This window comes from Populus nigra, chromosome 1 (genome assembly GCF_951802175.1).
Source record: "Populus nigra chromosome 1, ddPopNigr1.1, whole genome shotgun sequence".
Lineage (NCBI taxonomy): Eukaryota > Viridiplantae > Streptophyta > Magnoliopsida > Malpighiales > Salicaceae > Populus > Populus nigra.
This window is the reverse complement of record NC_084852.1, coordinates 17812547-17837647: the sequence shown is the minus strand read 5'-3', so window position 1 is coordinate 17837647 and position 25101 is coordinate 17812547. Positions and strand designations below refer to the sequence as shown.

Sequence of the window (25101 nt, the reverse complement as noted above, 5' to 3'; positions counted from 1 at the left end):
TTTAAAATTAATTTTTTAAAATTTAATTTTTGAATTTTGATCATATCGTATTTGTAGTTAAGTAAATTTAATATGATTTGATTTAAGTTTTTTTTTTAATGTAGTTTTTTTAAGTCGATTTTTTTACTATTTAATATTTGGTTACTTAACTTTAAACTTTGTCATTTTATTTATTTATTTATTTTATTTTGATTTCATTTTCTAGATCACGTATTAATTAAATTAAACTAGACCTATCGTCAGCCATCTAGTTATAAATTATTTATCAGGCCGTTAGCCTCCGTACTTTCTCTAGCGATGAAATCACTCCATGCCTTGTTTAAACCACCCTCCTCTCCCACCAAAACCACAACCTCCTCCTCCTCTACCACCACCACCGCATCAAAGACTAGAAAACCCGCAACCTCCTCCTCCTCCTCAAATGCACCAATTCTCTCTCCAAATCCACCAGAAACCACCACAACCATCTCCAAGACATCAAAAAACAAAGCAAAGAGCTCTCTTTCTGCTCTTTTTATTCCACCGACTCCACCCACAGAAGCCCATTTCATCTCTCTAATTCACGGTTCCAAAACAATTCTCCAACTCCACCAAATCCACGCCCAAATCATCATCCACAACCTCTCTTCAAGCAGCCTAATTACCACCCAGCTAATCTCTTCCTCGTCTTTGCGCAAATCCATCAACCACTCGCTAGCAGTTTTCAACCACCATAAACCCAAGAATTTGTTTACATTCAATGCATTAATTCGTGGGCTCACCACAAATTCTCATTTTTTCAATGCCATTTTTCATTTTAGGCTAATGTTAAGGTCTGGCATTAAGCCTGACCGGCTTACATATCCGTTTGTGCTTAAATCTATGGCGGGTTTGTTCTCAACAGAGCTTGGTATGGCTATTCATTGTATGGTTTTGAGGTGTGGGATTGAACTCGATTCATTTGTAAGAGTTTCTTTGGTTGACATGTATGTAAAAGTTCAGAAGTTGGGGTCGGCTTTCAAGGTGTTTGATGAAAGCCCTGACAGATTTGATAGTGGGAGCAGTGCGTTGTTGTGGAATGTGTTGATTAAGGGCTGTTGTAAGGCTGGGAGTATGAAGAAGGCTGTGAAGCTTTTTAAGGCCATGCCAAAGAAGGAGAATGTGTCTTGGAGTACTTTGATTGACGGATTTGCAAAAAATGGGGATATGGATCGAGCTATGGAGCTTTTTGATCAAATGCCAGAGAAGAATGTGGTTTCTTGGACCACAATGGTTGATGGGTTTTCTCGGAATGGAGATAGTGAGAAGGCGCTGTCAATGTTTTCTAAAATGTTGGAGGAAGGGGTGAGGCCGAATGCTTTCACCATTGTTTCTGCTCTTTCTGCTTGTGCAAAGATTGGTGCCCTTGAAGCTGGGTTACGGATACATAAATATATCAAGGATAATGGTCTCCATTTGACTGAAGCACTTGGGACTGCCTTGGTCGATATGTATGCCAAATGTGGGAATATTGAGTCTGCAAGTGAGGTGTTTGGAGAGACAGAACAGAAGAGTATTCGTACATGGACTGTTATGATATGGGGTTGGGCAATCCATGGACATTCTGAGCAAGCGATTGCATGCTTTAAACAGATGATGTTTGCAGGTGTGACTTTTTTTGGGTGCAATTCCATTCAGTTTACCTCCTTTTTTTAATCTTTTTTTTCCAGTTTACTCTAATCCCATTCAATTGTTTTGCAATTCTCGAAAACTTGAGTTTGTCATATTTGCAGGTATAAAACCAGACGAGGTTGTATTTCTTGCCTTATTAACTGCTTGCATGCATTCTGGCCAAGTAGATATTGGACTTAACTTCTTCGATAGCATGAGGCTTGATTACTGCATCGAACCCTCTATGAAACACTATACATTGATTGTTGATATGCTAGGCAGGTCTGGTCAGCTTAAAGAAGCCCTCAGATTCATTGAACGCATGGCAATGAATCCTGATTTTGTGATATGGGGAGCACTCTTTTGTGCTTGTAGGGCTCACAAAAAAACCAAAATGGCAAAATTTGCTTTAAATAAACTCCTGAAGCTTGAACCTACACATACTGGGAACTACATCTTCTTGTCAAATGCTTATGCTGCTCTAGGCCAATGGGAAGATGCGGAGAGAGTAAGAGTTCTGATGCAGAATAGAGGTGTTCACAAAAATAGTGGATGGAGTTGCATTGAGGTGGAGGGTCAAGTGCATCGCTTTGTTTCTGGTGATCATGATCACAAGGATTCAAAAGCGATATGCCTGAAATTAGAAGAAATAATGGCAGGTGCAGTGAAACAAGGATACATACCTGGAACTGAGTGGGTACTTCATAATATGGAACAAGAAGAAAAAGAAGTTGTGTTGGGAAGTCATGGTGAGAAGTTAGCACTTGCTTTTGCGCTCATTTGTACTTCTCCTGGGATGACTATTAGGATTGTGAAAAATCTTCAAGTATGTGGGGATTGCCATTCTTTGATGAAATATGTTAGTAAGATAAGTCAAAGGGAGATCATATTGAGAGATATGAAGCGATTCCATCATTTCAAGGATGGATCTTGTTCATGTAGAGATCACTGGTAAAATGGTACGCGATCCAGGCCTTGTATAGCAAATTTACTTACATATTCATCTCTGTTCAATTTTCTATAACTCAGCATTCTAGTCTTTTTCATACTTGTATTTGATATTACTGCAATACTATCTCTTTGCTTGATATAGGACCCAAACCATATGAACCCAACATCATACCTCTATGACATAGTCTCACATCTATGGCAATAGATCTACAAGCTCATCTGTAAACATCACATCCCCTGAGATCTAAGACACCGGCTGTCAGAAATCTGAGGTAAGATAAGGATGGCTTGGGTTGCATTTTGACATGATTCAGGATGAGGTAAGTTAAGGATGGCTTGGGTTGCATTTTGACATGATTCAGGAGCAGACGGCATGGCATGCTTGCACATCCCCCGAGATCTAAGACACCAGCTGTAAGAAATCTGAGGTTTGTTGGTGGAACTGTTCCTCACATGATAATGATTCTAGATAGCATCTCAATGGGGAAGCTTGGTTGCTCTGTTACTGGAGGATTGCTTTGGGACATCTTTGGTTGTTGGTTTGTTTGGTTCACAGCCATTTGGATGAAGCAACTAACGCATGGAGGCTGAACTATGGGGAGTGAGGATTAAAGCTGGAACAGGACTTCATTAATCTGACCATATTAGCAGGCTAAAACAACAAATTGTCTCGTCAATAGCTCTCAGATTTTCTAACTAGTTAGCAATGTGGTTCAAGGGTTCATGGTTACTGTCATCATTGATAACATATTTATCAAAGTAACTATTCAAAGAAAAGAAAAAAGGACGTTCTTTTGAGTTACAAGAACTGATGAACAGATCTTGATTGTGTCCCATTACAGCATGACAATGTGGGAGAGGAATATCAAGGTCCAGAAGGGCATGCCTACTTTTGTATTTGACATGATTAATGCCTTAAAAAGAGACAACACAGAAACTGAGCTACTATCCATCATTGCTTGAATGCATGCATAGACTAGAGAGCAAGATCAAGGTACCCCCCCTCATGTGCCTGAGGATTGCAATCATGCAAAGCAAATGGACCCTGAAAATGTTGTCAAAACAAGAGCTAAAATCCGAGAGTGCTGAATCATGGGGTCACGGTAGTCTACCATTTGGCTTGGAGGGTATGTTGGCTTGCATGAGTAGACGCACAATGAACCCAAGGCTATCATGTATTCATGATTGCAAGGATGGTGTTTTTTCTGTATCAATGATTTTTCTTTTTCTTTCTTTTTGTTGAGATGGTATGATTTACTTTCAAAATCTCTCCATTTTTAAGGGCAAAAAATTCTACCGTGAATTTGCGATAGCATTTTCTACCAAGGCCATGCAACTACGAGAGGGGCTTCTCCTCATTCATACTAGATTCAAACCGGATCCATTAAGCCAAGAGAGCACAGAGCCACCCCTCCGCACAGAGCCACCGCTCCCGAGGCCATAGATGCACCCACAACGGAGAGCCAACAGACCGGAATCCCCCATCTCGCGCAAAGAAACCAGCATACAACCAGATCCTTAGCAAACCCAACTTCATGCGAGAAACAATTCGAAGCAACCTCCCCACGTGAAAGGAATTGTTCCAATCCACAGTATTTGCTGTCAAAAGCCACAGTGAGCTGATGGTTTTTAGGTTTTTTTTTTTTTTAAGTCAACAAAAAGTTGAAAAAAAACCCTAACATAACAAAAAAACACGCAATGGATTTGTCCGTGTCTAATTTATTAAGAAAAGACACTTTAAACTTATTAATGCCCATATTTTCTCGTGTAAAATCTTGGTATCTATATCATCATTTAACGTTACATTAATACTTAATTATATCATTATTAATAAATTAATTAATTAAAATTTGAAAAGAAAATCAGACACTTATAATGGACCCTTCTGTTAAAAAAAGAAGATTTGAAAATAAAAATGATAAAAGAAAAAAGCATGTATGAAGGTGGACTTCTTCCATCGCTCCTTCACAACCCTTCCCTACCCGTGCTGTCACTCCATCAAACCCATTTCACCCCCTTCCTCGCAAGAAAGAAGAAGCGCCCGCCCATCCACCCTCACTAACCATACCATCAATCAATCAATCAATTAATCCTTAATTTTATTTTTATTTTTGTAAAAATCAGTTAAAAAATCTCTCCTTTTTTGAATTAAAATGGTGAAGAAAAAAGTACCAGATTGGCTCAACAGCTCTCTCTGGTCCACCACTCCTTCCGCCTCCTCCTCCACCACCACCACCACCGACACCAATATCTTCGACCACCACTCACCCACAACCGCCTCTCCACCCATCGAATCCCCAATCAATCCACCGCTACCTCCTGCGGCTATCAGAGACGAGCAACAACAGCAGCTGCCGCGTCATCATCATAATCATCATCATCCTCAAAAACCTGAGATTAAAGATAAGCTTTCCAAAAGCAGCATCGTTGACGACGACGACAACAACAATAGTATTATTAATAATAATTATAGTGATGATAATATTATTAATAATAAAATAATTGTTACTAATAATGATATTCGAAATGTTGATGATGATGAGAGCTCTGCAGAGGATATTTCTAAGCAGGCTCTGCTTCTGACTGAGGTCACTTCAAATTTTCTTCTTTTCTTCTTCTTTTTTTAATTTTAATTTTTGAAATTTCTGTTTAACGCTGTGTCGTTTTTGTGGTTGCAGCTATCAAAGAAGGTGATAAATATGGGGGAATTGAGAAGAATTGCTTCTCAAGGGATACCTGATGGTGCTGGTATTCGTTCCACGGTTTGGAAGGTAATAAATTTGTATTTGTTTTTTTTTTAAAAAAAAATTTGGGGTTGTTGAGAGAATCTGAAAGAAATTAGAGATTTTGGTTTTTTTTTTTTTAAGAAAACTGGATTTTAATTTTTTTTTTTGTAAAAGAAGTGTTTTCTGAGATGAATGTACTGTAGACTGTAGTAATGGGTCAAACTTGAAAATCTGATTTTCCAAGCTTATGGTGAGTTGGGTTTGAAAAATTAGAAATGTAGAGATTTTGGGTTTCAAGAGAGATGAAATTTGATGCCTAGAGGCCGTTGAAGTATTATTCTCTCCTTCCTTTGTTGAATGGAGTGAGTGTCTTGCATGTTGATTTGGGGCAATGGGATGGTCTGGATTTAAGCTTATTGATTGTGTGGCAGCTCTTGTTGGGGTATTTGGCACCTGATCGTTCACTTTGGTCGTCTGAATTGACCAAGAAGAGATCTCAGTACAAGCATTTTAAAGAGGAGCTTTTGATGAATCCTGTAAGTCACATGGCATGGATTTTAATGCCTTATTTATTTAGTCATTTAATGGGGAATTAAAACGATTGTAAAGGTTATAAAATATAATACAGCTTGATTGTTATCCAATTTGTTGCTGGGTTTTTGTTGATGTTTTCTTTTGGTTTTAACATCTTAAATAAATGGGTTTTCTGGAAAGTCCTCACATTTTTTACAGCATTGGGAAATGTTAAATTATGAAGATGCTGCAAAAATAAGTTAAATTCCATCCCGGTTGTATGCTTTCATGAAATGTAACTAGGTGAGCTAGGTAAGCTTGGGCTCTCATAAGTAGGATGCTAGTGTGGGCTAGTGGACTAGCGAAGTCCTTTTTGCTATAAGGAGGATGTGCTGCTGCTTTCAGTTTAATGTTTTAATTCTTGTCAAAGTTTCTGGGATTCTGATTTTTTTTTGTGGTTGGTTAGTCAGAAATAGCAAGGAGGTTGGAGAAAACCACTGTTCTCAACAATGACAATGGAAAATCTGAAAGCCGTTGTGTACTCTCAAGATCAGAGATAACTCATGGGGAGCATCCTTTGAGCCTTGGTAAGAGCAGCGTTTGGAATCAATTCTTTCAGGTATGAAATCAACTGGTTCATGACACAGATACTTTAGACTTTGGATATTGTGTACTATTGTGCAAGCCTACCAACAGTTGTTACTTCCCTTTCTCTATGTCTAAAATCTCTAAAACTTTTCAGTCAGTTTTTTTCCCCTCTTTCTGGGTGTAGAAACTTTGCAGTCAGTTAAAATATAATGAGATGTGGTATGGCAAAACCAATCTGTATGTAGCTTCTTTTTTAGACAATTTGAAAGGGAAAATGAAGTCTTGAGGAAACGTGAATTTTCTCTCCAGTGGTAGCAATGGCTTTGAACTGGATAGGTCTTGGTTTGGAAGTTTGACCAGAAAAATGTTAAACAAATACTGAAGTAAAATTGATAATGCCTTACTCATTCTTCTTCGAGCTGTCCTGGGAATATGATTTAGCCTCATTCTGCATCATGAGAGCAAGTGGTCATGTATATTGAATGCCCCTGGTTGCTATAACTTAGTTTTGCAAGTGTGAAGTTTGTGTATGTGACCTGATATGTGTAAGGATGATAGCTTGTTGCCCGTGTCCATGATATTTTTTACTTTAAGTGAAATTTTAAACACTCTTTGCTGTTGCAAAACAACATACTAATATTCACAGGATATTTGCACTGTCTGTCTAAAATATCGATCTCCAACCTTGACATTTTGTAGGACTCAGAGATCATAGAGCAGATTGATCGAGATGTGAAACGCACTCATCCAGACCTGCACTTCTTTTCTGGGGACTCATATCTTGCAAAATCTAATCAGGTGTTCTCTTGTTTTTTTTTTTTTTTATATTTGATATTAACCTAAAATCTGTTTTGCGGACTTATTTGTGCCTCTCATCTTCAGGAGGCTTTGAGAAACATACTGACTGTATTTGCAAAGTTAAATCCGGGTATACGATATGTTCAAGGGATGAATGAAATTTTGGCACCACTATTCTACATATTCAAAAATGACCCTGATGAGGAAATGGCGGTAAGCTCATGCTGTTGCTTTCTTCTTTGTCAGAAAGATAGTTTATTATTGAATTCTTTGTGCACTTCTGTGGAAATGGTGGATGCAGAGAAAGTCTCCATAATTTAATACATCAATGCCATTGCTATCCAGAGAGCATAACAAAGTTAGCTAAATAAATGAAGATTTGATAGGTGTTAATATGTCAATGCATTATCTTGTGCCAGCAATGAATTGTTAGACCAGGACAGATGCATAATAATAAGAGTGTGCATCATATCCACTATCATCATTGATCCTGTGATTTGGTGTAACCATTTTATGTCATGTTTTAGCTATCCTTTTAGGTTTCATTTTGTTTACCATTTCCTTTATTCAAGTCCTGCAGGCCTGTGCAGAAGCAGACACATTTTTCTGCTTTGTTGAGCTGTTGAGTGGATTTCGGGATCATTTCTGTCAGCAACTTGACAACAGTGTTGTGGGAATTCGATCAACTATTACAAGATTGTCACAGCTTCTGAAGGAGCATGATGAAGAGCTTTGGCGTCATCTTGAGATCACAACCAAAGTAAGACACTATCGTAATGTATATATATTCAGTTGCCAAGACATTGTTTGTCACATATGGATGATTTTGTATTCTAATATAATTATGAAACAATAGTTTCTTTGATGTACAAGATGAAAATAAGTGCATGAATTTCAGATAGTTTTTTTTTGAAATGGTATAAGTTGGGTTTGTGCTCTCATAACTCACATCAGCTTTCATAAATTTTTAAACCTTAAGCAACATTTATTTGAACAATAGATTAGTTATGGCCTATGCTTTATCTTTTGGTCAAATAATTCTTCTGAAATGCTTGCTTCTTTTTGTCTGAAAACAACAGGTAAACCCCCAGTTTTACGCATTTCGGTGGATTACTCTGCTCTTGACTCAGGAGTTCAATTTCGCAGATAGTCTTCACATTTGGGACACACTTTTAAGTGACCCCGAGGGTCCTCAGGTAAAATTCATTTCCTCTCTATTCTTTTCCCTGAAGGTGTTTTTGATAAGTAGAACAAGGATGCCACCCTCCCAAGGACCTAATAATAGGGTATAAACTCTTTAGACCTCTATTATCCCTAGGGTTCCTCTTTATATCATAATCCAGCTAAGTACTTTGATGAACATTTGTATCTCTATGGCTGGAAAAGTAATGGGACTCTTGGATCCATTCACATTGAGCTGAAATTGTTCTGGTAGAAAATCATGAAATGGATTGTGTAAATGCTGTAGGATGCATACTTTTGGAAAAATGGCTCCCTTATGGTTCCACCTGTTGGCTACAAGCCTGTTCAATATTGGACTGAAGTGATTGTACACTATTTATGTTGAAGAGGGTCTTATATGATGTTAGAGAATAATATAAATCATATCATGAAACCTCACCTAAGAGCTTAAGCTATTGGGTTGAGATGGTTCTTTGACATATGACATGGGTGAGAGATGTGGAAATTCATCATTGGTTGCGGAGCCTTTACTAGCACTACTGTGTGTTTTGGTCAGTTTAGATGGTGAACTCTGACAGAGATGGTTAATTAGTAGTAGTGATATTGCATAGGTGATATAGTGGAACACAACAGATGATTTCCCCTGTTACTTTTGCTCAAAATCTTAGAATGATGAGCATTGTCAGCCTGTTAGTTTTGATCAAAATTTTAGGATGATGAACATTGTCAAAGCCAACAAGCTAACCCCTTTTTTTTGAATTTTTTTTTTGCAGGAGACATTGCTTAGGGTATGTTGTGCAATGCTGATTCTCATTAGGAGGCGTCTACTAGCAGGAGATTTCACTTCTATTCTCAAGCTACTCCAGAACTATCCCCCAACAAACATTAGTCATATGCTCTATGTCGCAAACAAATTGCGTGGTCAACCATCACGCTAATTCTCTTTAGTCACATTCCTGTTATTTTGTTACCGTTCCTCGTTTTTGTGTCTGAGAATTTTGTGTTTGTAAATTACTTTATGTAAATGTTGGTTGAACTTGAAGGTGAGATGCTTCTCTGTCACTTGCATTGATTGTCATTGTGAAGCAGGGATTTTTTCTTCGTTCATTTTGTATTCTAGATTTATTAAGGTGGTGGTAGAGAACTATTTTCTGTATTTGGCAATTTGCAGGTCTAGTATTCTTTAGAGTTGGCAAAAATACAGAAATGGCATTGGCAGGATCATAGATGCTGTTGGGTTTTTGGCTTTACCTCGCTGCCTCTTGTTTTTACTGACATAGTTAAGGAAACTGGAGTGTGATTTGTCACTGGGTCTAACTTGGAACCGAGCATCCAATTCTTTGCATTTAGTTGAGCTTGCATGTTTCCAATGTTTCTTTTGTATGATGAGAGATTGGTAGGTAGATTTAGCTTACCAGTTCATCAATGGAGTCACTCAATAGTGTCACGAAACGTGTTATAAAGAGTGGGTGGATTATACCTTTATGTATATTAATCCTTTTTTAAGGAGACTGAAGTAGTTGGCTTGATTATAGGCAAACGGTCAAGAGTCTAAAATTACTTGAGTGCTGTAATGAGCAGCAGGAAAGTGGATGACAGACGAGGGGCTAAAGCCCTCTTGACACGAGAGGTGAGCACCAAGCTCAACGGGCATCATCTCTCCTGTTATTTTTCGTCAAAATTTTAGGATGTTATTGGCTTGAACTCACTAGGTTTCACTTTGAACTGAGAATTCATTGCCTCTTCGTTTACACGAGCTTGCATGTTTAGGACCTGCCGATCTTCGCTCAAACCTCTTTTGTAGGCACAGAAGCACACAGGTGGATGCAATGTTTCTCCAGATAATTCTGTCCACTTTACTGCACAGCATCCATGCAATCAAGTGTTTGGCACACTTCATGCAAGCAAGACAATGCCATGAACAACTGATGAACCTTAGAAATGCTACAAAGAGGCTAAAATCTACTCAATGCAAAACCTGGATTTTATATTATTTATTTATTTATTTATTTTGGGGGGGGGGGGGGGTACTCAATCCAGTTAACCCTCCACGAGTAGCAGACGCTTTTTCTACAGGGGAAAAGGTGGAAGATAGCATCAACGCCTACAGTGTTCAGGTAGGCTAACTCACATGTATGGTAATGCCCTTCATGCCAGATTATCACCATGAAGAGACTGAAGGTTCCATTTAAGTTGGTGCCAGTTTACTAATCCAGTAAGGCGAGGAGCATGACATTTCAAACTGCATAATTACTAGATCGATTTTGACATAATAAATATGTGAATCTAAAGGTAAATTTGTTCCATTTATGCTAAAGCCTCAACAAAAAATGTCTTTTGGAAGCATGGTTAGATATAGACTCTAATTACTCTCAGCAAGAAAAATGTTGTATACAATAAATCCGATACTTTCCGGTGTATTAGCAAGTGCAAGTCACAAAAATACAAGCTGCAGAAATCTATCGAACCCATGTGATTGACGAAGATATTGGTTGATAATGTGCCTTCTTCCTCTGTAATGAATCAATATGTAACCCAAACACAAGTAGCATGAACCTGCAGCATCCAATGGATTGTACATGGATTCGCAAGATGATCTTTCAGCGGAGTGGAACCAAGTATAAGCTATCATCTAAGATCATGAAATATAGGATGTATGGTTTATATATAAGCAGATTAAGCTCAACAGTTATTTTTTTTGACAGTTCAATGCAACAGAAGATATTAATCTGAGATATAAAATTACCTGAAAGACCCAATATAGTTGAGAGAAGCCCTAGTTCCAATTTGTTGTACAGTGTTCCGTACTGGGGAAAGAGTAACAACTAAAAATATACCAGACGATTCTTATCTTTCTGCCAAGGAAACTACTGAATCTGATTGGTTGTATATTTCCGAGTCCATGTTTTCACTCTCCAACTGGCTATGCAAAATTTGCATGACATTCTCTGATGGGCATTTATCATCAGGATTCTGTGTTTCCACTTGACAGAAACATTCAGGCCAAGAATTCGTATAAAATGATTCAGGTGAGACCCGTTTGTGAGGGCCACCAAAGTTTGTTTTGAGCATGACACGTCTAACTGCTTCTTCAAAACCAGCTGTCTGTCCCTCTTCTCGAGCAGTAAAAACTGGGGCAAGACCTTTCCTGTCAGGTCTTATATTTGTTCGAAAGCCATAATACAGGCGGTGACCCAAGAGATTGTTGGCAAAGTTGCTTGGCCCATCATAAGTTGGCATAAATATGTCAGCAAGAAGACAAACCATGTAATCCACAGCAGAGCCTATCAATCCCCAAGCATTTGCGGCTAGCTCCTCACTAGAATCCACAGAACTGTGATTTTCAAGGTGAGGGAAAAGGGCCCTAAATGGTTTCATAAAGTGCTCTCCACCAAACAGTTCACCAGCTGCTAGGTACATCCTGGTGGAATTGTTGAACCCCATTGCACGTAAAAGAAGACCAACCTGCACAGAGTCAGAGGCATTATAATATTATTAATTATTCATATGTGGTAGCTGGCAGAGTTGATAGCAAAAAAACAGACAAATGCATGCAGATTCGAACAAAAAATCACCTCTTCTGGAGTAAGTGGACATTTTCCAATCGCTCTTCTTTCTTTATAAATGAGTGTTTTCTTGGCAAAATTTTCCATCCGATACTTCTTCAATATTTTTTGCTCTGCAGGGCTAAATATATCAAAGCACCTGCACTTCATTCATTTCCACAGCAATCAGAATTCAGAATGGCATCATTATGTTTTTTATATCTGGAATGTCTTCCAATTAATTTTGCAAATCAATCCCATATTAGGCAGCTGAAGATGTGTAAAGGAAGATCTTTAAGATATATGAATGTAAAGATTTGATGTAGATAGTAGGAGGACTGCACTGAATCTAAATTAGTATAAGGGTTCACCAACGGCATGAAATTCAATGAATAACATAGGGTTAGAATGTAGATGATGTGGTTGATCAAGAACATGATGGGGTTGTAAGAATAGTTCATAAAGAAAGATTAGAATCTCCACATAAATCTATGGGCCTAAGCAAATCTCTCAGTGCAAGAACACCAGAAAGAACACTTCTATGGAAAATAATCACAAATTGAAAGGAAAACTACAGAAGGTCCCTTTATATTAGCAGTTACAAAATTCCAAGAAAATGGTCAGGTATCTGCACACAATTTTTTGGTCTGTGCATCTAAGTTCAGTTATCTGGTTTGCAGAAAAAATTCATCATCACTGTGTGCTCCTCAATTCACTAAAGTACAACACATGCGTGTCTAGATGTACTTGTGTCAGTAGGAGAAAATAATAATAATGCCCCTATAAATCTCCCTTATAATAAGAGAAAATGCTCTATAAATTACAGGACAAGCCAATGCATGTAGGTCAAACCCCTCTAAAAATACATGTTTGCACTGATTAAGTCAAAAAATACTGTAAAATAAATAACTGAGATAAAAAGTTGAGCATTTACCCGGCAAATGCCAGCATGTCCATCTCAAAACGAAGGTGTATTGCCATGAAGTGACCTTGAGAACGTAGTTTATCAACTATTGACTCGCTTAACTTCATAATGTGTGGTTTAAATCTTAGAGCATGATAGTTAACTCTGCACCTCAACCGCTGGTACTCGGGGTTGTCAATTTCTTCAACTAAACGATGTGAAAATGGAGTTAGATAGATGGCTCCATGTTCCTTCATTTTCTCCAGAGCTTCAGTTGTATACCAACTAATAGGAGCATCTCTTGGGATGCGCAGCTGAGGCAAGGGAGAAAATTTAAGGACAATTTTTTTTGATATTTTGAGTACCTTCCAATAACTTAAAAAAATTCCTAGGCACATAACTTCACAGATGAAACGGAATGACATTCTAATGCAATTACCTGAAAAGCCTTTATCTTTTTAGTTTTCCCATTTTTATGAATTTCTGGTATTCTTTCCACAATTCGTACATCAAATCTCAGTGACTGGATAAAATGTTCAACGTCATAGATGCCATGGAATCCACTGTACATGGTAAAGATAATTTGTCAGGTCCATTAGAATTACAAAAATTATACAATCAACACCATAATATGTCTCAAACAGTTGATAAAATGAATCAACAGAAAAATTGCTTTGTAAATCCTGTCAAGGTATAAGAATGATTGATGGCATTGTAGAAAAATCTCAGGTCCCAACGTCATAAATGTTCAACATCAAAGAAGCCATCTCTCTCTCTCTCTCTCTCTCTCTCTCTCTCTCTCTCTCTGCCTGTCTTCCCTTGATAAGTAACAATACTACATACTACAAAGAAATGACAACCCTAGTACAGAGGAGTATACAAATTACAAGGGAGATGCCGAAGTAGGAAAAAAAAAAGCTATCAAAATTAAGTGATGTGTGGAAAAATTACAGTAACTGTTTGGCATAGTTGCTTTCTGAATTACTGCTATCTACCAGGTCAGGTCCCTTCAAGATTCTTTCTTTAATGATCGCATTAATAGATTCAACTTAAAAAGTTTCATAATTACTAGATATAAGGAACAAATGGGTATATATTACAAATAAATTCAAGAAAGAATGCCCTTAAAACAGATACCTGTCATCATGCCAGAAGGAGTTTGCATCCAACTCAGGCAAAACAAGTGTGGCGTTCATGATTCTTGCAGCAAGAACAGCATTACAAATCTACAACAGCGAAGGAAGTATATATTAGTTTTTTCAAATAAATCCCTTAAAACAGGCATCAGGCATAACATCATAAAACCTAACTTGGTTGCATTTAACATGTGAATTTTTCGAAACCTGTCATTCTGATAAAAAACAAAAACACTCCTTTTTTCTCAGGATAATTTTTTTTTTCCTTCCACCACTTCCTGTCACACTGAAAAACCATAGAAGTAGATTTTGTCAAGCTTGCCCCAAACATACATTTTAAAAAAAAAACCAGCTTGGAAGATACGCACAAAAATATATAGTACTACAAGTTAAGAGACTTGGGCAAGAACAGATTACAAACCGCACTTCTTTGCTGATTCAAACCACCATTACAGCGAACACGAAGATACCCCCTGGTCTCTTTTGGAGGAGCTGCCGCAATATAACAAGAAAAACATATCGTCAGCACAAACTTACATCATTATCAGAAGATTTTTAAAAACAAAAATGAAGAGCACGTACATGGCCAATCAGTTCGTGGAGAAGATGATGGCCTCCAACCACCCGAATTCGCAGTTTCCCATAGTTTTTCTACATTTATCTTAGTAACATATCCCAAAAATAAAACTCAGATACCAAAAAAAATAATTTAAAATTACTAAATCGAAGCAAAAAAACGAGAATCTCAAAAAATAAAAGAAAATAATCAATACGCTATATTCACCTAATGTTTACAGTTTCAAACACTAACATTTTGCCTAAATCAATACTGAAAACATATTCGTCAAATAAAATTTCTCAATGTACGAAAAAAAAAAACAGCAGCATTCTATCAATTCACTAATCAAATCGCAATGAAAAATAAAAATAAAAATTCTAAATTGCATAAACTAATATAAACCAATTTTCTTAGCAATAAAATAAAAAAAGAATATTTGAGAAATGGGAAATGAGTGTAGCGAACCTCAGATGGAGCGTTGGATCCGTTAGTTGCAGTAATAGTAGCGGAAAAGAGTAAAGAAAGAGTGCAGATCAAGAGAACAACAAAAACTGCTATCAATAGTTTCAATAATAATCCTCTTCCTCCTACTCCTCCTTGCTTTCCGTGTTGCCTGTGGTGTCCTAATCCTCTTCCAAATTCAGAAAATCAAATCAAACAATAGTTTTTAGAAATCGAAGAAGATCAATCGAGTAATGTATTTTATGTGTATTTACCTTCTCATTTGATTGGATTTAAAGGAGAAATGGAGATCAGATACTTTGATTTTTGTGTTTTTTTTTAATTGTAAGAGAAATGTGAATTCATTGATTGAGCAGAGACACAGCTCCTCTCTTTTACCGCTAATAGTTTGGCGACCGCTGTTGTATATCAGAGATTGAGACTCTGTGTGCTACGACGTCGTGTTTGGTTAGATTTTATTTTAAATTTTAATCCTTATATTACCTGTACTTTCAGTTTCAGACTACATTTATTTGTTTTATGTTTATTATTATTATTAATATTATTGTTTTCGTTGTCGTCGAAAATACTAACATGTATGAGTTGTTTTATAGTATACGAATACTATACAAACATGAACTCACTATTTATTTTTTAATAATTTATTTTAGTTTTTAAAATTTTATTGAGGATGATTTGATTTTAATTAAAGGGTAATTACTTTTAATTTCTTATACAATGATAGAATTAAAAAAACAAAATAAAAAAGATACCAAACATAGATTGTGTGTTGAAAATTTCAAGAAAAATCATAGATTGTGTGTTGGGGATTTCAAGAAAAATATATTTCGATCCTCAATATTTAAAAATAACACAATTTATATAATTTAGATCCATTTAAATTTTAAAAAATCATTTTTGATATAAAAATTTATTTATATTATTTCTAGTCCTGTTTAGAGAGAAGAAAGAGAAATAAGTCACTAGATCCCGTAATAAGAGAGAAAGTCATTGTTTAAGGGGTCATTAGTTCCATGCAATAAGATAAGTTTGATAGTAGTGTTTTATAGTTTTATTATTGCCTAAAAAATAAATTTAAATCGAGAAAGATAAATATAACTTGGTTTGATTTCAAGTTTTTAAAACTATTTTTATATTAATGAGTTGGTTTGTAAGTATTTCAATATATTGGAGAGTTTTTATTGGGTTGAAAAGGCTATAGTTGGGTTTTTGGTGCAAATACATGCTCGTTTTTTCTACCATCACTATGATAATCGGATCATTGGCTTGCATACAACAAGTCACTTGCATATTATTTTTTTAAATGATGAATGATAGGTCATTTATCCCTTTAAAAAATAAATAAAAAATTAATTCAAGCCCAGACGCAATAGACTCATTTTTTGCCCTCATTAGTTTTTGTTTTTTCTTTGTTTATATAAATATATATAGCACCCAGGCTATGGTTTTTTTTTTAATTGATACTTATATATATATATATATACATATATATATATATATTAATAATCTTTAAATTTATGTTTCAATTAATATCACTCATTTGTGTTTTTTTTGTTGTTACTTATTTAATCTTTTTTGGATATAATTTTTTATATATATTATTTTGTGTGTGTTTATTTTTGAAGAGATTTTTCTAATTTATATTTTTTAAAATAAAAATTATTTATTTTTAAATAATATTTCTAATATGATCAGCCTTATATAATTTTGTTTATTCAATCAATTTAATGTGTGTTTATTTATATTATCATTTTATTGAATTAAAAAAAATATTCTAATAAACAAATTTAGCAAACAAAATCAGGTAAATATCTCGTCTTGAGAGATTAAATATCTTGATCTACTCTTGTCTCTCGATTTTATACACACACACACATATAATTTTCAATTTATTTGATTACATGTATACATAAAATTTTTTATTTGCACTTATAATTTTTTTTAACTATAAAAACACATTAGAAAAGCCTACATATACAATTATTTAAAAAAAATAAATTTGATCCACGATGAAACATAGGTCAACTAGTTAGTAGAAAACACTAAAAGATATATGGGTTTTTTAACAGTGGATAAGAATTGTTTACACACGGTGGAGTGTGAACTTATTATTCATTTTTCTAATAATTCATGTTAATTCTCAAAGTTTTATTTTATGCGATTTAATCCAAATTAAAGGCCAATTACTTTTGATTTCTTAGGCAATGAAGAAATTGGAAGAAGAAAGATCAAAATAATAAAAAAAATATGGGTGGTGTGCCAAAGATTTTGTAACAAATACACTTAGGTCCTCAGTTTTTAAAAATAACTTTATTTATATAATTTAATTCTCTTTAAATTTCAAAAAATCACTTTTGATACAAAAGTTTATTTGTATCAATTTTTAGTCTCTAATTAGAGAGAGGAGAGAGAGAGATTCGAATTCCAGTTACTCGAGAGAAAGTTATTGTTCACACCATTTCCACCACCAAATTGATTTTTCTTGGTGTCCACAGGTTTCATGCGATCAATTGGACTTAATGGTGATTGTTTAGAGACTCAATATTGCTTGAAAAAATAGATCTAAGTCAAGGAAGTCGAAACTAACCTGATTTGATTTCGGGTTTATGAACCTCTTTTGAGTATTTTGAGTTGATGGATTGGTTTATAGGTGCTCTTAGGATGTTGACGAAGTGTTTTTAGGTTGAAATGTCTTAAAATTAGGTTTTTTAAGTAAAAAAACATTGCTTTGATTTTCTAGCCACCACAATGTTAGTTGAAATCTAGGCATGTAGATAAGACATCAGTGGCCTTAGCGGGCAGCGACACATCGCTTTTTTTTAAAAAAATAAAAATAAAAGAGGATGATAGGTCATCCACCTATTTGTTTTTAGCGAGCTTGGGCTATTTTTTCCCCTCATTTGTTTCTTTTTTATATGTTTAGGTTAAATATAAATTTAAAAGAAAAAAAAATTATTGAATCCAGTTGAGTTTATAACTCGAATAACAAGTTTGACGAGTTAAGCCATAACACTCAGGCTTTTTTTTTCTTCTTTTTTTTCTAATACTTTTTTAATTCATATATATTTTTTATAAAATAATTTTTAAATTTATGTTTCAATTATTATCCCTCCTCTATGTTTTTTTTATTTAACCTTTTTTGGATAAAGACTTTTTTAATGGTGTTATGTGTATTTAGATTTTGAAAAAATTATTATGATTCATCTATATTTTTTTAATTCTTTAATCTAGTTGAGTCCATGACCCGAAAAACAGGTTTGACGAGTTAATGGCTTTTCATTATTTTTTTTTCTAATATTATTTTTTTAATTCATATTTTTCTAATATATAGGTTATGGATAATCATTTGGTAATATTGTTATTGAACACGATTTAATGGGCCAACCTTAAAACTTTTTAATTCGATTCATTTTCTAGCATAAGTTTAAAATGAAATCTCGTGAGAGTTGGCCTGTTGTGACCTAGTTGAATTAACTGATCCAAGATAACTTAGTCGACTAGTAAAAAAATCCTAAGGATAAATTGAGAAAAAAAACCTCTTAACTAAAGTACTTGTGTAGCCTGAATTTAAAATTAAATTGTGTGAGAGTTGTCCTGACGTGATCCAATCAACTTGGTCGGTCTAAAAATAACCCAAATGATTGTTAAAGGAATATTTGAGGGTGAAATTATGAAAAGAAAGGAACAAAATTGAAAGAAATAAATGGAGAGAAATGAAAAAAATACTGGAGGGTGAATTGAATGGAAAAAAAAGAACTTCACTGTTTCATATGTACAATAAAATTCCATTAAGATTTTCAGTATAATAAAGCAACTTTGATGTTTTTCTCATTGAACAAATTAGATTAAAAATATTTTAAAATTATAAAAAAAATTAAAATAACAAAAAACCCTTATTACTCTCAAAAGAAAAATATATATTATGAAAACATCTTTATCATTAAATCACACAGCGACTTGTAATCTGTCTCATTAGGTTATAATCATAGTTATTAAACTCGGACCGGTTTGGCGGGTCGACCCGCGACCCGGTGGCTGGACCGGTCTGAGTAAAACAAAAAATCATCCAGTGCAAAAACCTGGTAAGACCCGATTGACCTGGCGGGTCGACCCGGGACCCAGCCAACCCTGGACAAGACCTAGGTTTGTTTTGTTTTTTTGTTTTTTTAACCTGTTTCAAAGGTTCGCATATACCATGCCATTCTACTCTATGTTCGTAATTTATGGAGTACTTTGCATGTGTCTCAAAACTCCCATCACTCACATGTTACATTGGAAATGATATTTGTTTCCTTTTCTTGTCTTCCCCTTCCTTCAACTCACTCGGAGTGAGTACTGTTAAAAAAAGAACTTGAAATATCTTTTTATTTATTTCGGGTAACGTGTCTTAAAAATTATGAAAAATAAGTAATTTTTCAAGTAGTTCAGGTATTATTAAAAGAATTCAAGGCTACCGGAATTATATTATATATTATCTTTTTTTATTTTTACAAAATATTTTATTTTTTCAATGTAAAATTTACAATCCTTTAATATATATATTCTATGTTAAAAAAAAATATTTTTTCAATGTGAGATTTGAAATCTTTTCGTATATATACTATATGTTCACAAGAAAAAAAGTTAAGTTTTTTTTAAATGGGATAAAAAAAATTTATTTAAATACTTCAACTTAAAAGGATAACATAATATCTTTTTAATATAGAATTTGAAACCCTTTAATATATATACTCTATATTCACAAGAAATAAATTATTTTTTCAATGTGGGATTTGAAACTCTTTAATATATATACTCTATGTTCATAAGAAAAGAATTATATTTTTTCAATGTGGAATATTTTTTTTAATTTAAATATTTCAACTTAAAAGGATAACATAATATCTTTTCAATGTAGGATAAAAAACTTTTTAAAATATTCTTTTAAACTTCATTATTTACATTATAAAATTTTATAATTATTTACATGTATGGTCCATATTCACATGAGTTGTTTCTTAATTTTTTCATATGAAATATTAAAATTTTAAATTTTTTTTTAATTTTCTGGGTTGACCCATGAAACTCAGGACCCGGCCCCGTGACCGGGTCAACTATCAGGTTGGGTTTGATAACTATGGTTATAACTAAGAAATTTTTAAATTAAAATAATGTTGTTTTGGATAAAAATAATAAGTTTAAATTGACTTAATAACTCATATATTAACTAGATAATTCAGAAACCAAGATTTTATTTGTTTATTTAAATAAAGTCTAACGACTATATTGTTAGATGAACCATCCTTGACACGACTTGTTAGATTGCTCACAAAGGTTGATCTATGAAAAAAAAAAGGATGTCATTGTTATTCAAATTAAACCATAAAAAAATGAATGGAATACTATTTAGTCAATTGCTAATTATCATGATAAATAATGTTTTAAAAGTACTATTTAGATTTTTTTTTTATATACAGTAAAGGTATTATCATATCAGTTTTCACCTATCAACAATTATCAAATATTTATCCGAATTCCTATGTATTTTGATAAGAGGGATTTGTCCCAAAATTAAGCATTCTTATCTAGCTTGACCGGTTTAATAAGTCAACCTAGAATCTGAAACTTTAATCCGATTTATTTCATTCAAAACTTGGGTCAGCAATAGGTCTAGAGAAAACCATTCAACCCGTCAGGTACACTTAAAATCTGGGTGACCAGACAAAACCAAGTAGAGATATTTTTTTTAAATGTGTTTTTTCTCCTAACCATAGATCTTTTTTTTCTTTATATTTTTTAGTTAGTTATTAACCCATTTTAAAGTTTACTATATAAATATTAGAAGCATATTTTATTTTTTCAATGTGATTTAAAGCCCTTTAGTATATATACTCTATGTTCACAAGAAAAAAATTATGTTTTTTCAATGTGGGATAAAAATTTTTTTTGTTTAAATACTTCAACTTAAAAAATAAGATAATATATTTTTAATGTAGGATAAAAAACATTTTGAAATAATCTCTTAAACTTCATTATTTACAACTTGTGTATATATTCTATATTCATATCGATTATTTCTTAATTTTTTTATATAAAATATTAAAATTTCAAATATTTTTTTAAAATTTTTAAGACTCACCTGAGTCAACTCGTATAATTTGAAACCTAATTTCTTGGCCGGGTCTCCTGGGCTGCGTTTGATATCTATGAAATTAAGTAGTCATGGACATCTCAAAGTTTAATAGCTGCATGGGATTAGCTTTATGTCTATAGTCTAGAAATAACAGACCTGGTCCATTGTCTCTACTAAATTCATTAATTATACCTTTTCACAGAACTCACAGGTGCTTCATTCTCTAAAAATTAATTATTTATATAATCATTTTAAGAATTCTTTCTACAATTTTTTTTAGGAAATGTCTTCCCAAAAATTACAGGGATGCAGGAAAACTAGAACGCGTCCTTGACTCGGGAAAGTTAATTAATTTTCTCCCCGTGACGTGTTGATATGATATGTGTTCTCAGCCTATTTTGTCCGCCCAATTGTCTTGACTAGTATTGCTTTCCTTAACTGATACGCCTTGCCTTCTTCGCAAACTGACATGAGCATCAACAAAGACAAGATATACTTCATGTCGTCCTTGAACTTCTGTTCCTTAGCTTTTACTATGTTGTTTTTGGTCTGCATCCCATGTTGTTCATGCGTAGTTAGCTAGCAATAGGCACGTATAACACAAGGAAGGTTGACACAGTTTGATTCATAGCTGGTTCCTACTTCTCTTAGTCACTGTAGACGTTGAGTTTCTTGGTAAGAAAGAAAATTTTTGAAGGTTTATTAATCAAGGGAGACTCGTGTGTTTCGGACAGATTTATACTTATTTGTCAGAGCTAACAGGGAGCAGCTAGAAGAAGTACCCTAAACCGGTGGCTGATCACCCGGTGATCAGTTTGGCCATTGTGAGATGTGAGATAAACAGCAGTCTGTTTCTGCAATATCCGTTCAGATCAAGGAGATTTCAGATGTCCCTGTAATTAAGTACACTTTGACTTGTTTTATTGCAATGTGCTGTGGCAGGATTCTTTTGTTTCTTGTGAACAAATGGCCTGGAGATTTTGACTCTAGCTATATTTTCTTGCAGTTGGTGGTTAGAATGGAGGATCTTCACAAGCTGTACCCAGAAGCCTTGCCGAACATACCTATTTCAGTAATCAAAGGGACACCTGTAGACAAGGTTTGCCTCAAAGCCAGCAGACAAATGCCATCCTTTAAATTGCTGGTTGATACGCAGATGCAACTGTTTTATGAGCTACTGATAGTACTATGTTTTATAGAGAGTAGCACATTTCTGCAAGGCGTTGACACATATTAGAGATTCATGGATGGTCAGATTCAGATATGATAAGACTGGTAAAATCAAGAACACCGATGGGGCACAACTTGGTATGCAGTTTCTTTCCCTAAGGTCTTGTTAGGCCATTTTTATTCCTATTTTCCTGATATTGGTAGTTAAATTTATAATCTTATGTTATTGAAGTTGATGTAGCGTACGCAACGTTTGATTACATGATTAAGGTAGCAAGAGAACTATTTGACATCCTGGAAGATGAAGAGCTGGAAAACGATTATGGCTCATTGGCTAGCACGTTAAAACAGTCCTCTTCTTATCCCAGCAAGCTTGTTTCTCATGCTGCTGCAACTGATGTTTGTGCAAAAACTAGAGAGTCTGCAAATATTTCGGGGCCTCCATCACGTCTCCAGTCTCTTGGAGACCAGGGTGTAAAAAAATATAGCCACTTGATGCAAAAGAACGGAAGTATTGAGGCACAGAAGCCAAATAGCAAAGTTCCCACAAGCAAAAACACAAAGGGTGTGGCTTCTATTATGGATGAGAATTCTATCAAGACACCAGATGATAAACCTGGTCGAACAGGAATTCCAAGGGCTCCTCCACCACCAGCCAATATCTCCAAAGAAATGGCGCAATCGACACCACCACCAGTAATGCCTTCAAAAGGATCAGTACCAGATGCAATGCCACTCAAAAAGGGTCCTCCTCCTCCACCTCCACCACCACCAGCAATGTCTTTGAAAGGATCGGCACCAAATGGCATGCCGCCCAAAAATGTTCCTGCCCCGTCTCCATTACCAACTATGCCTTCGAAAGGATCAGCACCAAATTCCTTGCCACTAGAAAAGGGCCCTCCACCTCCTCCACCGCCTTTAGTGCCTTCAAAAGGGTCAATACCAAATGCAATGCCACTCAGAAAGGGTCCTCCTCCTCCACCTCCTCCGCCAGTAACGCCTTCAAAAGGATCAACACCAAATGGCATGCCGCTCGACAATGTCCCTGCCCCACCTCCACCACCAATGATGCCTTCGAAAGGATCGGCACCAAACACCATGCTGCTCAAAAAGGGGCCTTCACCTCCTCCACCGCCCCAATTTGGTGCTGGTAAGTCCCTGTTTCAGACAAGACCCACTACCAAACTAAAGAGATCCACCCAGATGCCGAACCTGTTTCGTGATCTCAGGAGCAAGATGGAAGGATCTAGTCTAACTGTTAAGACAACCAATGTAAGAAAGGTGCAGCTTGGAGGTTCTAAGGGTGGCAAGGAAGGATTGGCTGCTTCACTAGCAGAAATGACAAAAAGGTTTGCTTCTAATGATATTTAGCGCTGAACAGAGTATAGCTCGATAGATTTCAGTGTAACAAAACTCGAAAATGTTAGCTAAGGATAATTATTTTTTTGATCTTTTTGGTAGTCTAGATCAACGTATTTCCAGCAAGTTGAAGAAGATATTAAGAAATATTCAAAATCCATCATAGAGTTGAAGGCACACATCAATTCTTTTCAGACAAAGGACATGATAAAGCTGCTCAAGTTTCAAAGCAATGTAGAATCCATTCTTCAATTCCTAACTGATGAATCACAGGTCAATAGAGCATAGCTTCTGTAATCCACTCCACCAGTAATTCCAGTTGTTAACATTCAGAATTTCACTTCTCAGTCATGAACACCATAAATGTGCAGGTGCTTGCCAAGTTTGAAGGTTTTCCCTCAAAGAAGTTGGAAACATTAAGAACAGCAGCTGCACTGTACTCAAAATTCGACACGATAGTCACTACCTTGAAGAATTGGGAGGTAGTACCTCCCTTGGGACAGCTTTTGGACAAGATTGAGAAATATTTGAGTAAGGTAAAACTATGTCCAAATTTAATGATGCAACGTCTCTTCATAAGTACTGCTTACCTTTTCTCTCTGCTCAAGATCAAATTAGAGCTGGATGCATTTGAACGAAGCAAGGACGAAGAATCCAAAAAATTTAAGAGCCATAACATTGATTTTGAATTCCACATAGTCACCAAGATTAGAGAATCAATGGTGAATCTTTCTTCCAACTGCATGGAGCTAGCACTCAAGGTAAGTCCTGTAATGCGATTATGTCATGGCCAAAGCAACTAATGTATTGGAGAGTTTTCTAATGTCATCAATGTTGGCCTCTCTTGCAGGAGAGGAGAGAATCAAAAACAGCAGTTGAAAATCAAGAAACTATGGCTAAACCTGATCAGAAAACTAAAGAAAGCGTTAAAATGCTTTGGAGAGTTTTTCAGTTAGCATTTCGAGTCTACAGTTTCGCTGGCGGACAAGATGATCGTGCTGAAACATTGGCCAAAGAATTGGCAGATGAAATCTTAATTGATTCACCAAACCAATAATGTTCCCTGAGAGAAATCTACAGAAATGTATATAAAAAACTACCATGTTGTTGGCTAAATTATTAGTTTTTGTGTGGTCAAAACAACATAAAAAATTGCAGTCTTTAAGGAAGAAAACAGGTTTTAATTTTCTGCAGAATTGCATGAACAAAGAGATAAAACAGTTTCTTCTTTTCTTTTCTTTTCTATTTTCACTCATTCATGCATCTTTCAGCCATATACATGCAAAAAACCCAACACATCTTAGCCTTACACTTATATCTTAATCACCTTTTAATCTAACTATATTTACTTTATTTCTGAAACAAGTTAACTAACTAAATTTAAAGTTAAATACCGTCACAATAACTTTATACTTATCATAACATATCAACCTTACTATTATCCTTTTTAATATGCTGAACTTGAAT

At 35.0% G+C, this 25101-nt stretch overlaps 4 protein-coding genes across 10 annotated transcripts; 3 read left to right on the top strand and 1 right to left on the bottom strand.

Annotated features, from left to right (window-relative positions):
* The first annotated feature begins 266 nt into the window (after window positions 1–266).
* On the top strand, window positions 267–3813 carry LOC133705488 (pentatricopeptide repeat-containing protein At1g04840). Of its 3 annotated transcripts, none has more exons than XR_009844279.1 (4): window positions 267–1624; window positions 1752–2588; window positions 2723–2852; window positions 2943–3813. XR_009844279.1 is itself a non-coding variant. In XM_062130741.1 (3 exons), exons 1-2 carry the CDS (start codon window positions 298–300, stop codon window positions 2582–2584), a joined length of 2160 nt encoding a protein of 719 aa, XP_061986725.1. In that variant the 5' UTR covers window positions 267–297; the 3' UTR covers window positions 2585–2588; window positions 2723–3813. The 3 variants fall into 3 exon arrangements, 1 of the variants encoding a protein (XP_061986725.1); XR_009844278.1 differs by having other exon boundaries at window positions 2901–3813; XM_062130741.1 differs by having other exon boundaries at window positions 2723–3813.
* Window positions 3814–4486: 673 nt separating this feature from the next.
* On the top strand, window positions 4487–9449 carry LOC133705503 (uncharacterized). Its single transcript, XM_062130759.1, has 9 exons — window positions 4487–5168; window positions 5259–5351; window positions 5738–5842; window positions 6286–6438; window positions 7107–7205; window positions 7290–7418; window positions 7786–7965; window positions 8285–8401; window positions 9161–9449. The coding sequence occupies exons 1-9, from the start codon at window positions 4734–4736 to the stop codon at window positions 9323–9325; spliced, it is 1476 nt and encodes a 491-aa protein (XP_061986743.1). The 5' UTR covers window positions 4487–4733; the 3' UTR covers window positions 9326–9449.
* Window positions 9450–10722: 1273 nt separating this feature from the next.
* On the bottom strand, window positions 10723–15394 carry LOC133684552 (O-fucosyltransferase 1-like). Of its 3 annotated transcripts, none has more exons than XR_009838065.1 (10): window positions 15248–15394; window positions 14997–15162; window positions 14555–14633; window positions 14394–14464; window positions 13974–14062; window positions 13276–13399; window positions 12867–13150; window positions 11963–12092; window positions 11134–11852; window positions 10723–11019 (listed from the first exon to the last, which is right to left on the bottom strand). XR_009838065.1 is itself a non-coding variant. In XM_062106844.1 (9 exons), exons 1-9 carry the CDS (start codon window positions 15253–15255, stop codon window positions 11235–11237), a joined length of 1569 nt encoding a protein of 522 aa, XP_061962828.1. In that variant the 5' UTR covers window positions 15256–15394; the 3' UTR covers window positions 10723–11234. The 3 variants fall into 3 exon arrangements, 1 of the variants encoding a protein (XP_061962828.1); XR_009838059.1 differs by having other exon boundaries at window positions 10723–10943; XM_062106844.1 differs by having other exon boundaries at window positions 10723–11852.
* A 6159-nt stretch (window positions 15395–21553) lies between these two features.
* LOC133683191 (uncharacterized protein At4g04980-like) lies at window positions 21554–24863 on the top strand. 3 transcript variants are annotated; one of them, XM_062106746.1, is made up of 8 exons: window positions 21555–22000; window positions 22112–22204; window positions 22305–22413; window positions 22508–23624; window positions 23742–23907; window positions 24006–24170; window positions 24243–24395; window positions 24485–24863. In XM_062106746.1, the coding sequence occupies exons 2-8, from the start codon at window positions 22124–22126 to the stop codon at window positions 24689–24691; spliced, it is 1998 nt and encodes a 665-aa protein (XP_061962730.1). In that variant the 5' UTR covers window positions 21555–22000; window positions 22112–22123; the 3' UTR covers window positions 24692–24863. The 3 variants fall into 3 exon arrangements, with proteins under 3 accessions (XP_061962721.1, XP_061962730.1, XP_061962738.1); XM_062106737.1 differs by having other exon boundaries at window positions 21554–22000; window positions 24006–24395; XM_062106754.1 differs by having other exon boundaries at window positions 22112–22413; window positions 22546–23624; window positions 24006–24395.
* Window positions 24864–25101: the final 238 nt, after the last annotated feature.

What these genes read in the sequence shown, in the direction of transcription:
- LOC133683191 (XM_062106737.1), top strand. Translation starts at nt 22,124, where the DNA reads ATGGAGGATCTTCACAAGCTGTACCCAGAAGCCTTGCCGAACATACCT. An exon ending in AAGGGACACCTGTAGACAAG is followed by an intron (nt 22,205 to 22,304) that starts GTTTGCCTCAAA and finishes TATGTTTTATAG; the next exon opens with AGAGTAGCACATTTCTGCAA. An exon ending in GCATGGAGCTAGCACTCAAG is followed by an intron (nt 24,396 to 24,484) that starts GTAAGTCCTGTA and finishes CCTCTCTTGCAG; the next exon opens with GAGAGGAGAGAATCAAAAAC.
- LOC133705503 (XM_062130759.1), top strand. Translation starts at nt 4,734, where the DNA reads ATGGTGAAGAAAAAAGTACCAGATTGGCTCAACAGCTCTCTCTGGTCC. An exon ending in AGGAGCTTTTGATGAATCCT is followed by an intron (nt 5,843 to 6,285) that starts GTAAGTCACATG and finishes GTGGTTGGTTAG; the next exon opens with TCAGAAATAGCAAGGAGGTT. An exon ending in ACCCTGATGAGGAAATGGCG is followed by an intron (nt 7,419 to 7,785) that starts GTAAGCTCATGC and finishes CAAGTCCTGCAG; the next exon opens with GCCTGTGCAGAAGCAGACAC.
- LOC133705488 (XM_062130741.1), top strand. Translation starts at nt 298, where the DNA reads ATGAAATCACTCCATGCCTTGTTTAAACCACCCTCCTCTCCCACCAAA. An exon ending in TAAACAGATGATGTTTGCAG is followed by an intron (nt 1,625 to 1,751) that starts GTGTGACTTTTT and finishes TCATATTTGCAG; the next exon opens with GTATAAAACCAGACGAGGTT.
- LOC133684552 (XM_062106844.1), bottom strand. An exon ending in TGAATCAGCAAAGAAGTGCG is followed by an intron (nt 14,063 to 14,393) that starts GTTTGTAATCTG and finishes TCGCTGTTGTAG; the next exon opens with ATTTGTAATGCTGTTCTTGC. An exon ending in GTCCACTTACTCCAGAAGAG is followed by an intron (nt 11,853 to 11,962) that starts GTGATTTTTTGT and finishes GACTCTGTGCAG; the next exon opens with GTTGGTCTTCTTTTACGTGC.